The sequence below is a fragment of the Xenopus tropicalis genome, chromosome 1 (genome assembly GCF_000004195.4).
Source record: "Xenopus tropicalis strain Nigerian chromosome 1, UCB_Xtro_10.0, whole genome shotgun sequence".
Lineage (NCBI taxonomy): Eukaryota > Metazoa > Chordata > Amphibia > Anura > Pipidae > Xenopus > Xenopus tropicalis.
Window position 1 is genome coordinate 159,656,172 of NC_030677.2, and position 14,582 is coordinate 159,670,753.

The window sequence follows — 14,582 nt, forward strand, 5'->3', positions numbered from 1 at the left end:
CAACTGACCATTCATATTACATTATATGCACATACTGTCCTACTCGTACAGTGGAAATTCATTCCAATTAGAGTACAAGCTTTTAAAACTACAGATATTACTTACTTCATGAAGTAAAGAAGTCATATTAAATACATCAAATCTACTGATGCCTAGCATCTTCTGAGATGATGCAGTTTCTCTTATTTTTGGACCTGATCCCCAGAAAATATAGACCTATCTCTCATGCTGACATAGGGGCCACCAGCTGCCCATTGTAGTGCTGATTCCTCCGACGCTTCATTTCCTGGCCTCGTATTTGCACTGACACTGACCTGGCTATGGATACGTCATCCCATCAAGCATTTAATTTAGAAAAGAACTGATCTGAATAACACAGCAAAATAACATTCTGACTCATATCCCACAGAATTCAATAGTAATGCTGGCGTGCTGAATTGCTGCCTTTAGATGCACAATTGCAGATTCTGATGGATGCTGACAAGTCACCCATTAATATACTGTATCTGTATTGTCAGGCGCTGCAACATTAATATGGATCTATAAAACGAATATGGATCTATAAAACTTTGGAAGAGAGATGCATTAATGGCTGATACAATTCTGTAGGTCACTGTGTGCGGCCTGTATATTATATATTGTATGTGCCACTGTATGAATCCTCCTTTATGCACAGAGATTCTTTTCTTTCTGCCTAGTGTATCCTGATGTACACATTAAAGATCTCATTTACGAACATAGGTAATAACTTGCAAGCACCATTGTCAATAGCAACAACTTGCAACTATCTACTACAATAAACTAAATGAAAGCCAAGGCATAATTGTTTCCTAATGGCAACTGCACATGTGTTAGATAGTGTCTATGCTTTTAAATCAGCCCCTAAAATGTATGTAGGTGCTACTGACAACTTCGCCCCCAAAGTTGCCTTGCATATGTTTTCCTACTGGCGATTTACATTACAGTTGGAAAGCATTCAGAGGAAATTAGTTGCCACCGTTAGAGATGAACTGCAGGGTGATCAATCTCCTCATATGTAACTGGCCTAAGGAACAATTCATTAATCAGTAGTTGGATAGGTAACCCTTGATGATTCACCTGAATCTGCGTCTATACAGAAATCCTGTGCTTTTGCAGAGTTCAGATGAATTATTTAACACCAGTGCTCCTTTCTGCTATATTAGCGTGCATCATAAATAACGAATCAATAGAGCTATCTGTGCTTCTTCACGGCTGTGTAATTGCAAGTTCAGTCTTTTGATAAAATCCCTGTATGAAGTGGCTGATGTATTTATAATAGCCTGTCCTGTCCTGTTAAATGCTCTTCCAGCTTTGCAACTAAGTGTAAGCTAATGCTTAGTAAGATATCTGGAGCAGTATGCTGAGGTTAGAGGACTTTCTCTAATGCATCCTTATTTTCTATGGACCTTGTACATATATAGCAAGATGATAGTTATACAAACACACTTTTTCACCTGCAGCTTGCAGACTCTTCTCCTTCCCCAATAATTGTCTTGCAATACACATGAAATTATGTGTATTGCAAAATAATACAGGTATGATATCTATGTGTTTTCAATTGAATAGGTCTTTCTGCTCTGTTTAAGGATTCTCATGTCATTCTGACTTTATTGGCTTCTTGATTCCGAACCTTTTCTTCTATATTTTCCATAGACGCTTTAGCTACAAGTCAAGTTGAGAAACAAATAGCCTCTTCTGCTAATATTAAGAACTTAAATGCCAAAATGGACTTGTCTACTACAGAGAGTACAACTGCGCAATGTGGCCCCTCCTTGCTTCGCTTCAACACTGTAAAGTTAAAAAGCATGGAGAGTAACCAATCATGTGTCCTATATGTATTTACCAGGCAGAATTCCTTTACTCAGCTGTCTAATAGATGTATGTTTTTTTCATGCATTATAATAGGGTGACCAGATCACTTGAAAATTCAGGGACAGAAAATGCAGTTAGCAGGGCTGCACTGACTGCAATTAAATTTATTAGACGCGTATCTGAATTTTTAAGTCATCTGGTCACCAAACCTTTAGGGGGTTATGTTAAGTAGTGATGAGCGAATCTGTCCCATTTCGCTTTGCAAAAAATTTGCAAAAAGCAGGAAAATTGGTGAAACGGCAAAAAATCCACAAATCGAGTTTATCGTGCGCATTCCTTTTGATGCAGCCACTCCTTTTTTTTATGCGCAATGTATTTTTTGCGGTGAGTTTTTCTTGGATGTTTCGCCAATGCCGAAATGTGGAAATTTGCTGCAAATCCATACCTGCCGAAAAAATTAGCTCATCACTAATGCTAAGACATTAAGTCTGCCCAGGAGCAGTAACTCATAGCAACCAATCAGCAGATAGAATTTACTGCTCACCTGTATATAAGCAAATCTCTTATTGGTTGCTATGGTTTCCGGCTATATGCAAACTATGTGCATATTACATATGGAGGTATAATACTAAACTTGACACTATTTTACCAATACTGAGTGGGGGTTTTTTTGTCTGCATCTCTTCAATAAACTCACACTTCATGTTTATTCTGGAGTATATTCAGCATTGCTTGGGTGAGCTAAGCAAGAAGCAAAAAGTGGGTGTAGCTTTATGAATTAAATTGCTTTAAATTTAAATGAATAAAGAAGACAAAACCTCTGTAGCATGTTGCTCTCTGTTAGATCTCTCTTACCACTTCCAAAGTATGCTTGTATTTTGTTTCATATATTGTTCCTGTGTCCTTCCGATGGATACAGGCAACTCAAGTTTACATTCACTCAAATAGAAGATATTTGTAAATTAACAGAAATGATAATTATAACAGTCTATTATGTAAGTGCCAAAACATTTAAATCCTATAGCTTTCTGTGCTTCAGATATTTTGTACTTCCTATAACAGACTTGTATTCCTGTATGAGAGCATGAAGGGGGTGCAGTTTTGTTCATAAATCAAATGTGACCTCCTAGTAATTCTGTTTGTAACTACTGGGGCAAGTAATTTAATTCAACACATCACGCCTTTATCTTACCATGCAAGATTATAGCTTCTCCAGTAGGGAGTTTGTATAGATTGCCATTCTAAAATCTTTCTTTGTAGAACTGAATGTTCTTATACATTTTTTTAGGAATTTGTTTCAAAATACATAAATTTATTTGCTTACATTCTTTTTGATACTAACAGGCAAAAATATTGTGATGTTGGGTCATTTGAGGCAGCATTTGTATAAAGCTCTCCTTCCCCTGCTTATTAGATCTCTTATTAGAGTCTCACAAAGGAAAGGACAGTATCCCAAAAGGGGTATGAGTTGGAACAAAAAGACATTTATAATGTCTCCCCATTTAACTGAAAAATTACGAATCTAAAAGCATTGAACACAAAAATAAAACCAGAATAAAAGACACTCAATGCAGTTCTTCTCCATTAAGTAGAGAGCCTCTTAATACATTTGTGAACAGGAAAAAAACTATAGAGGCTCTCTTTGGGGCTATATCATTCATATTAATTAATAAAATGTGATTTGAAGCTTATTTTCAGCATAGACTCCCCTGATGTACACTGATATTAGCAAGCAAATTAAATGTGAACATTTTTATGTAAACATGATTGCATTTCTTCTTAATTGCATCAGCTACAGCAAATACCAGGGTGCCATAGGATATTCCTCACATTATCTGAAAATGAAAGGGGTGGCCATAAAAAGCATCATTACACAGAATGTGATAGCAGTATATATAAAAAAAAATACTGATGGTAAAAAGGTGAAAGCTATTTAACTCCAGTTTAAAGGCACATGTGCGCCAAAGATCAGACCCATGGTAATATTTCTCTTAAATGCACAGAAACAAGAAAATGAATAGATAAATACATGTTTTAGCGATCCTCCATCAAAAAAGGGGTCTGCAATTGGTTTCAACAGCACAAATATAGGTAAAGGTGGAGTAATATTTGGCAAAGATCTGAATTCCCATAAGTGTTATGCAAGTCAGTGGACTCAGTGTTGTATTTTAATTGCAATAACCTTTGAAAGACTATTACAGATACTGCAGATGTCATATTTTAACTAGTAAGAAGAGAGTCCTGTAACATAAAAGTGTTGGGAAAATGCAGAGACTATAGAGGTCATGTATTTAACAGTGAATTTTGCAATTTTGGATACAAATTGCCATGGTTTTTTTTATCCATAATGCAGCATGTCCCCCATAAATTCAGCTTAATTGTAGCTACATTTCAAGTTGCATCTACTTGATTTTTTACTCAAATTGGGTTTAAGTTGCATTTACTATGTTCAAAATGGAGGTGACTCCACTTCCAGAGCAAGCGTTTAAAGGATGTTTATCTAAATTACCGGGCGCAGCTCAATGTGGGAACCCTGGAATCAGGCAAAGACTGGCAAATACCAGAGGGGCTCTTGTAAGATGCCATAGACATTCATTACTTATTGGGCCCCTTATTTGGGCCTATTTTGAAATTCAGTCTGGACCTGCCTGAAATTCCCACAATTCTCTGAAGCTATCGCCACCCTAATTAGGGTTCCCTTGTGTCAAAAGGTGCAGTAGCCACTATTGACACCAATTATCAGAAGAAGCAGTATTGACACATTGCCAACGACATGGAAGTGCAGGAGCATGTTGGATGCAAGTGTCTTAAATAAATAGTTTCAATATATTGTTTCAATATACACTCTCCAATGTGTCCATGTAGAGCACTAGCACTTGCAAGTACATTTATAAATGACCCCTAAGATATCCTTTTTAAAGAAATGTTAAAATACTTTTTGCTGAAGGCACCAAAGTTTTCTGTGACAGTGGATGAGAGAACCTATGTGGTCTCCTTGTAATAGGAAGCTCAGCAAGCATACTTTCAGGAAAAGACATATAATAGTAAAGTAAGAATAAGGACTAAAAACTAAAAGAAGAAACATTTTATATAAGCCAGTTAAGAATAGCGGTTCACTACAATAATGTGATGGACCCATGGAATTGAAGATAACCTCTCCGAGATAAAGTACTGTTCCTATAAGTTTCTTTTCATGTATTTTCTAAAGCATATTGGCGTCATTTCTTATAGAACTAAGCTGATATAGCTGCACCGTATTATCTTATTTTAGTTTTTGTCAGCGGCACCAGTGTGTGAATGAAGAACAGTTTTTAAAAATGGGGACAAGAATGATAGCTATAGTTTTGGGTCAGCTATCTAGATATCATGGATATACAAACAGAGTCTTTAACAAAAAGCACATTGAAAAACTGATCACCCAAATGTTGTGTTTTGTTTCTGCAAACTGATATAACAAGAAGAAAAGTCCACTGTGCTTTTAATTATTAATTCCACACTGTAAGTCAAATTGAATCTGGATTTGCAGTAATTTAGAAGCAGGGTTCATATTCAATATAACCTTTTCCTTAATACATTCAATGAACAGTAAAGAGCCAAAGACTCTAGAGATTAACTCCTTATTTTCTGCTAATTGTTGTGACTTTCATTGTTACACTTAGCCACGATTACGGTAAGACCTTCTATAAAAGCATTATGCAGCTTCAAATCTTGAGATGAATTACACTTTGACATTTTTTTCCTAGGCGTACATTCTATTTCAGTGCCAAAAAAAAAATGCATTGGCAGCACTGACATTGTAAAATGACTTTAACCTTGTAGGTTTTGTTCTTTTTTTCTATTGCTGATTGAATAGTGCCACCCTTAAAAAAGGAAAGAAAAAAAAAGAAAGAAACAGAAGGCATAAAGGTGAATATAAACACAGGAAATTATTTTACAGATTGTCCTGGAGACTATCCATGTAGTCTTTAAGCTGTTGTGAATCTCCAAGTTTCATATCTTTGCAAACCCACTTGATGTTTTCGTCATTTCCAAAAATGACTGCATTGGTGTAGGGACCCCCTTCTTCAGGTAAAACAGTAGTAAAGGAAGTAAACTTTACTCGTTTCCTTTTGGTCCCCCCTGGATTTAATGGCTCAATATGGGCATCTTTTTCATAATTGTAATCAGATGGCTGAAGAATTTGGCTATATGGGTTCTTTTGGGAACCCCCATTGAGCAGGAAATTGCTTTCTTCAAACTGCGGCCTTCTGTCAATCATTGTTGTACATTCGTCTGCTGGAAGGGGAGTGTCTGCTGGGTTCTCCAGTAGTTCCACCTCATTTCCAAGCCATACCCAGTCATGAGAGTGAGGGATATTGGCTTGATCTGCTACAGGGAACCTTTTGTTTCTATATTTCCATGCAAATGCCACACAATTAATTAAGAAGACTAAAATGGCAAGACAAAAGACACAAAGAAGGGCATACATGCCAATTTCTAGGTCCGTCAGGCCCCTCGATGCTTGTGTGAGTTCACTATCCCGATTGTGTTCCGAAGATACTATTCGCGTAGGGAAAATGGTATAAGTGACTGGAACAATTTGGATGTAACCATCATAATAGTTCTTGTGGTAGTCTCCAGGTGAATCAGAGGTCATGTTTTTGTTATTATCTTCAAAATTACTTATAGATGATCCATGTTTGGGCCACTCATTTGCAGTTCTTTCTTGTTCTGCAACCTTTTCAGTTGTTTTACTGGCATGTTTCTTAAAATCGTCATCTGAAGTATGTATTTCATTAATTTTTGCTTTTTGATCGGAATCCTTTTGGCCAAATTTAACTTTAACTGTTCCACTGCCAACAGCGAGGTTACTCTTTCTCTTAGACTTTTGGCAGATCTCACTTATTCCCAATTCTAACTTTATGAGAAGGCCCTGGCCTTCTCCTTCTGCAACCACAACAGGCCAGTTTGACAGAGGATTTTGATAGGCGGATACAACCATCTCATCCAGTGAAGACACTAAAACAGAAAAATCTTTGCTTTCGTAAATGTCCAGTGGTGTTACTGAGCCGTCACTAAAAAGCATCCACACACTGAGGACAGCTTCCTGCAACAACAAATGACAGTGTAATTAATGGTGGGTCCCCAAACTACAGGTGTCCCTTCATGCAAAATACTGAACCAAAAAAATGGGTATACATGTAGGAAGCCAGTCAAGTTCAACAAAGAGAGATCCTCAACTTTCTAAAAATGGCATAAATAGAATATGCCATTCACCTCTTGTATCGGTTATTGATTGCTTTATATGTTACTCTGTATGTCCAATGTATGTAACCCACTTATTGTACAGCGCTGCGGAATATGTTGGCGCTTTATAAATAAATGTTAATGTAATGTAATGTAATGTAATATAACTAAGCTGTATTACATGCAAAATGCCATGTTGTATGCTTTGCCGCATACTATATGCTTTATCTTCTTTTACAAGTCGTAACTACATATTTGATACTTTCACTAACAATATAATCTCTGGTTAGACTTTCATTGACTGTCTCAAGTGACCCACTGCTGAAATCTTTGTACTGTATATAAAACATGGCAGTTTTGGTACAGAGTTGTGATCCAGAACACCACACTTAACAGATTAGTGTTTGCTTACATAAGCAAACATATTCTGCCAAATTGATATTAATAACCATCCTGTAGTATAAACCAAATTCTTTACAGAAGAGTATTAACTAGATAAAATTTGAAAGAACTTGTCTCTAACATAATATCTTATAAATCTAAACAACAATCTAAAATGGGGCTTGATATAAAAATACATCCACTTAACTAACATTGCATGTAATTTTCAAATGGAATTATGCATATATTTTTGGAAGCTGGCTGTGTATTTCAAAACAATTTCTGCCAACTGCATTACAGGAAATACCAAATGATGCATAGTAAGTTCTGCACTGAGAGCAGAAAAGAAGTACAGTAGGAATTTGGCCTAGCGGTAACACAGCCTTGATTCTAGAACTCATGCTAGATACCCTGGGTCACATCTATGACTAAACCAGTGCTCAAACGGGACATTATTGAGTTAGAGAGGGTCCAGAGAAGGGCAACTAAGCTGGTAAAGGGTATGGAAAGTCTCAGTTATGAAGAAAGACTGGCCAAGTTGGGTTTATTTACACTGGAGAAGAGGCGCTTAAGAGGTGACATAATAACTATTTATAAATATATAAGGGGATCATATAATAACCTCTCTAATGCTTTATTTACCAGTAGGTCCTTCCAACGGACACGAGGGCACCCACTCCGTTTAGAAGAAGGGAGGTTCCATTTAAATATTCGGAAAGGATTTTTTACTGTGAGAGCTGTGAAGTTCTGGAATTCCCTCCCCGAATCAGTTGTACTGGCTGATACATTATTTAGCTTTAAGAAGGGGCTGGATGGATTCTTAGCAAGTGAAGAAATACAGGGTTATGGGAGATAGCTCTCAGTACAAGTGAGGGAATACAGGGGTAGGGGAGATAGCTCTCAGTACAAGTGAGGGAATACAGGGGTATGGGAGATAGCTCTCAGTACAAGTGAGGGAATACAGGGGTATGGGAGATAGCTCTCAGTACAAGTGAGGGAATACAGGGGTATGGGAGATAGCTCTCAGTACAAGTGAGGGAATACAGGGGTAGGGGAGATAGCTCTCAGTACAAGTGAGGGAATACAGGGGTATGGGAGATAGCTCTCAGTACAAGTGAGGGAATACAGGGGTAGGGGGGATAGCTCTCAGTACAAGTGAGGGAATACAGGGGTAGGGGAGATAGCTCTCAGTACAAGTGAGGGAATACAGGGTTATGGGAGATAGCTCTCAGTACAAGTTGATCCAGGGACTGGTCCGATTGCCATCTTGGAGTCAGGAAGGAATTTTTTCCCCTCTGCGGCAAATTAGAGAGGCTTCAGATGCGGTTTTTTGCCTTCCTCTGGATCAACTAGTAGTTAGGTAGGTTATATAAAGGCATTATGATGGACGTATGTCTTTTTCCAACCCAACTTACTATGTTACTATGTTACTTCTTGTGTCCATAGAGAATTCACTTAATCTTTAGGAGTTCACAGCACACGATCGTGGTGGTTGCTTTGATTACTGAAAACTAAAGTGCTTTGAGTCCCGAGGCAAAAAAAACACCATATAAATAGTTCTATTTTCCTTTAATAATAAAATGCAGACTTCCTAATATTTTGATTTTTTTTTTCATTTTTAAGCTTGGAACCAGTTGTAACAAGGAGTTTGGTGAAAGAATATGCTATAAGCACTGAATCCCAAACCCAGGGTAGGAAAAAGGTTTCAGTCTATATGAGTCCGTAGGTGACAGCTGAGATGTTACGGGTCTACTGTACAAGGTGCTACTCTTCATACATTTCTAAAGTTACATATTTAAAGGGGTTTTTAACCCTGCTGCACTGCACTGCTCAACCAAACTTGTTGTTGCTGGACTACAAATTCTAGACTAATGTAATATATAATAAAGGTTGTGGCATGGTGGGAGCTGTAGTTCAGCAACCTCAGAGTTGTATTCTTAAAGCAATATTGTACAACTTATCGAAATCCAGGGACTGCTTTAAATTGCAAAAAAATCCTCCAATGAGAATCCCAGCTGATCTATGTAAATCTGCCTCCATATTCTTTGTACCTGCAAATGGAGTTGGAAGCAATAAGCACAGTTTCTCAGCACTGAAAAAGCCTGTCCTTTATTCCCATGTTTGATTACAGTGTAATATAATAAAGAAAAAAAAAATGACATAATTATCTCTATATGTAAAATAGCAGCAAGATGGCTGACAGTGCTGGGAATCAGCATTCTCAATGTTGAATTCTTTTGCATTTATAATGAAGTTTTTGGTCAGTAGAATTCTCATTGGTGAATTTCATTGCATCTATAATTACATTTTTCAGCAACTTCTATAGATAACGCAGTGGGACAGCATTGCAGTTTACTAAGCTTCAATTTAATAGACAACTGACAACAATTATGCAACATTGAACTCAAAACACATCCTTTGATTTTTCATCTCATAATTGGTTATAGTGCTTTTTCAGAAAAAATATTAATCTTTACTGGTGTGGCTAATATGTTTGATTCTTAATTAGGGATGCACTAAACCCCGGATTCGGTTCAGGATTCAGGCTCTTTTTGAAGGATTCGGTTTTGGCTGAATCCAGGGTCCTGACCGCATCGAATCCTAATTAGTGTAAATTAGCATATGCTAACTAGCATTCGGAAAGGGTTAAATGGTCAGGAAAAAAAAAATTCACTGCACATTGCTATGTTATGTTAATTAGGATTCGAATTCAGTTCGGGATTCAGCCGAATCCTTCAGGGTGGGTCCAGGGGTTTGGCCAAACCCAAAAAAGTGGGTTCGGTGCATTCCTATTTTTAATTGTCAGTCAATCAGCATCATTGATAGATTTCCATTGACTTCACCCTTTGAGTTAGGCCTGAGGCCTAACCTCTGACCTCTGAGACAAAGGTGGTTTAATGTGAAGACCATAGATTATAGATCTTTGCAGCAAATTGTCAGAACTAACAGTTAAACAACTGGGTATGTTAACCAGGAGTAGCGGTAAATTAGTAGAAAATAAGGCTCATGAGAGACAAAGGGTGCTTAATTGAAATTTATGTCACTGCTGGCACTACATTCTTAATAAATATCTACACATAGGAAAAAAGTGAAGATGTGTATTTTGACACATGTAAAAGATCAGCTTCAGCAAGTGCATTAAGTATTCACTTTCCACTGTAATAATACAAGTTAATAGCCTGAGACAATATGGCCTTGGTGAAGGCAATACCAACAGTGTTAAAGGCTACAAACACAAACTGTGAGACGTGCCATTAAATATAGTACATTTTGGTGTCAGCTGTACCTGCTTATAGTCATGCAGGATATCACTAGCTGATGTTGTTGTTAAGATGGCTCTTTTATTCAATCTATTTGCTTGAACAGACAAGGAGAGTCCTGTGATGATCTGCACTCCCAGCTCCACAATACCGACACGATCATCCAGCACTGTGACCGTTTTCTCAGCCAAGATTGAATCAGACAGAGGTGAGAGGACCTTAAACAAAAGTCAATGTTTAGAACAAGCATATAATAAGACACTGGAAAACAGACTCTCATCTTCAGCTAGGAAGAGTTTACATCTGGTGATCAATGGATGCATGGAGACTTAATAGCTTTACTTGACCTGATTATCTACCCATTAAATTAAGAGACAAAGGTTCAGTCCTCTAGCAGTTGTGGGTTTTTGAACTGTATGACTTATTGCCCTCATTTATGAAGGGACCATTACAGGGTGATGACATTTCCCAACATGCTGAGCAATTTATTTGCTGTACCCCTGATTTGTTTGTCATGCAACAGGGACATGTTTATGGCAGCTACTGGATGTAGTGCTTACAAGGGACTGGCTGCAGTATTTCTAGAATGCTTGACTGCCATACCATTTTTACTGGTTATGAGGACTGCAATTAGAAAACAGTGTTTGCTCTGTAAGTGGGTGCTTTGTAAGTGGAGTTATAAACACAGGAGTTACAAACAAAAAGAGTTGAAAACAAGGTCAAAAGTTTCTTTGTTGAATTCTTTTGCATTTTTCTTTTTTTCTCTGTTCTGTTTAACTGTTTTTTGTAACTGGGAGAATGAGGGGCACCAAAACTGAAAGTCTGACTCAGTGCCACATGTATGCAGATTTGGAATAAGAGTTCCAGAGTGATTACCTCTGCAGTGGATGTGAGTGAATTGTCACTTTAGGGGGCCAGCATTAGAGCCCTAAAGGAACAAATTGCAATGCTGCGGCTGACAGTTTTGAGAGGAGTCTCTTGCTCACTGAGCAGGAGCTAGCGGGGTAAGATAGTCTGGGGGGAGGAGAACAGTGGCAGAATAATAAGGCAGTAAGCTGGGTAGAAAGTCTAAAGTGAAAAAAAGGAAAAGGGAGGCTGGTCCAGGGTTTCTGAATTGCCAGATTGTGTGAAGAAGATGGAAGCGTAACCTCAAGACTGGTGGTACTAGATGGGACTGATCTCTAACAGCTGGTAGACCAGTTTCTCTAGTTGTGGTGGAGAGGAGAGCAGCGTTAAGCCTAAACAGCATACAGTCTCTACAACCAAACAGTTTGCTGTCTTCCTGGTGCCAGGGTTTGGCATGTGGTTGATATACTATTGGGAGGGGCTGGGCATGACCCAACTGTCTTTGAATGTATTGGTACTAATGACAAAATGGTAGGTGGAGGACCTCAAAGAGTGAATTCAGGGATCTAAGTTCTTAGATTAAAGAATGGCTAAGAGGCTGGAGGAGTGTTTAAATTAGGAGGGGGGTTACATCAGCTAGAGCAGTGTTGCCCAACTGGAAGCCCTCGGCCCACAGTCCCCTTATGTGTGCCCCCCCCCCACACCTGTTTGGCTGCTGTGATTGCTTACCTTTGTGTAAGCTTTAAATGGCAGCCTGAAAACTATTAGGCCTGTTAGTCTGACATTGTGACAGACAGTGGTATGAAAACTTTTGGAAAGGGTAATAAGGGATAGGGTACTTGAATACATTGCAAATCAAAATACTATAAGTTTGTGCCAGCTTTATGCATAACAGATCTTGCCAGACTAATTTAATTGCCTTTTATAAGGAGGTGAGTGGGAACCTCGAATCTAGGATGGCAGTGGGTGTCATTTACTTGAACTTTGCTAAAACTCTTGATACAGTACCTCACAGAAAGTTAATGATCAAATTGAGGAATATTGGCCTGGAATTTAATATTTGTAATTGGATAGAGAACTGGCTGAAGGATAGATTACAAAGAGTGGTGGTAAATGGAACATTTTCTAATTGGACCAGTGTGGTTAGTGGAGTACTGCAGGGGTCAGTCCTTGGCTCTTTGCTTTTTAACTTGTTTATAAATGACCTGGGGGTGAGCATTAAAAGTACAGCTTCTATTTTTGCTGATATCGCTAAATTACGCAAAACTATACATTCCATGCAGGATGCTGCCACTTTGCAGGACATAAGAGGGGATTATAGACAGATAAGGGGTGTTCTTTTTCTCCCATAAAAATGATCAGCACACCAGAGGTCATCCCTTTAGATTAGAGGAACGGAGTTTCCATTTGAAGCAGCGTAGGTGGTTTTTCACGGTGAGGGCAGTGAGGTTGTGGAATGTCCTTCCTAGAGATGTTGTAATGACAAATTCTGTTAATGCCTTTAAGAGGGGCCTGGATGAGTTCTTGAACAAGCATAGTATGCAAGGCTATTGTGATACTAAAGGTGGCCATACATGTACCAATTACAATCTTTTCAGCGACCATCGGCTGAAGGAAAGATCATTTGTTCCCTTCATTCACGTTCAGGGCTAAATCGTCAGATATGGAGGTAGAAACAATAGGGATTTTCCCGAAGCTTTTGCATAATTATTGTGCAAAATACGATAATATTGGTGCATGTATGCCCAGCTTAAAATCTACAATTAGTATAGATGGTATATATGGTTTATGTATGTGAGCGTATAGAAAGGTCGATATGGGTCTATGAGTGTCTATGAAGATTTTCATTCATCTAGGTCATGGTATGTCCAGTATAAATAAATTTAAAGCAACTGGACTTGTTAAGTAATCATTGAAGACGTTTCACTACTCATCCGAGCAGCTTCTTCAGTTCAACTGACTGGTATGGGAAGTCCTCAGCATATATACTCTTCCACTAATCCAATCATAATGGCACTTTGGAACGGGTCTATGTGTGTATGCTGGGGTTTACTTGAAAGTAGGGATGCACCGAACCTACTTTTTTTGGGTTCAGCCGAACCCCCGAACCCAGCCTGATGGATTCTGCCGAATCTGAATCCTAATTAGCATATGCTAATTGGCATCGGGAAGGGTTAAAAGTTACATAGTTACATATTTACATAGGGTAGAAAAATGACCAGAGTCCATCAAGTTCAACCCATCCAAGTAAACCCAGCACACAACCTATACTTACCAATCTATACACTCACATACATAAACTATATATACAACCACTAGTACTAACTGTAGATATTAGTATCACAATAGCCTTGGATATTCTGATTGTTCAAGAACTCATCCAGGCCCCTCTTAAAGGCATTAACAGAATCTGCCATTACCACATCTCTAGGAAGGGCATTCCACAGCCTCACTGCCCTCACCGTGAAAAACCACCTACGCTGCTTCAAATGGAAGTTCCGTTCCTCTAATCTAAAGGGGGGACCTCTGGTGCACTAAGTTGCCCTAAAATGTAACCCTTTCTGAATTCTAATTAGCATATGCTAAATTTTGCTAATCAGGATTTGGATTCGGTTTGGCCAGGACTGTGGATTCCACCAAAACCGAATCCATCCAAAAAAGGCTGGATTCGGCCCGAACCGAATCTGGGATTCGGTGCATCCCTACTTGAAAGGGTTGAACTTGATAGAATATATTACTATACTGATATAAAGAATACATCTAATACCCTAAAGGAAACCAGGGTCAGAAAGCAAAGGAAGTGTGGAAAGGATAGGGCCCCAAAATAATGTAAATAAGTAACTGTTAGCTACAGTTGAAGCTACCACCAAACAGCAAGTAAGGCTTTATATTAGTGATGGGCGAAATATTTCACCAGGCATGGAATTGCAGCGAATTTCCCCATTTCGACATTGGCGGATTGTTTTGCGAACCGGATGAAAAAATTCGCTGCGGAAAAATGTGCCGCACAACCAAAAATTTTCCAAAATAATAGCC

At 38.4% G+C, this 14,582-nt stretch overlaps 1 protein-coding gene across 3 annotated transcripts in view; it reads right to left on the bottom strand.

Annotated features, from left to right (window-relative positions):
- Window positions 1-2,170: 2,170 nt before the first annotated feature.
- The window catches only part of tmem132b (transmembrane protein 132B), a 295,846-nt gene continuing 283,434 nt past the window's right edge, over window positions 2,171-14,582 (bottom strand). For all 3 annotated transcript variants that reach the window (XM_002935284.3, XM_031892519.1, XM_031892521.1), the window contains 2 exons: window positions 10,727-10,918; window positions 2,171-6,919 (listed from right to left, as the gene is read on the bottom strand). In XM_002935284.3, coding sequence (XP_002935330.1) covers window positions 5,765-6,919; window positions 10,727-10,918 — 1,347 coding nt within the window. In that variant the 3' untranslated portion in view covers window positions 2,171-5,764. The remainder of the gene's footprint in view (window positions 6,920-10,726; window positions 10,919-14,582) is intronic.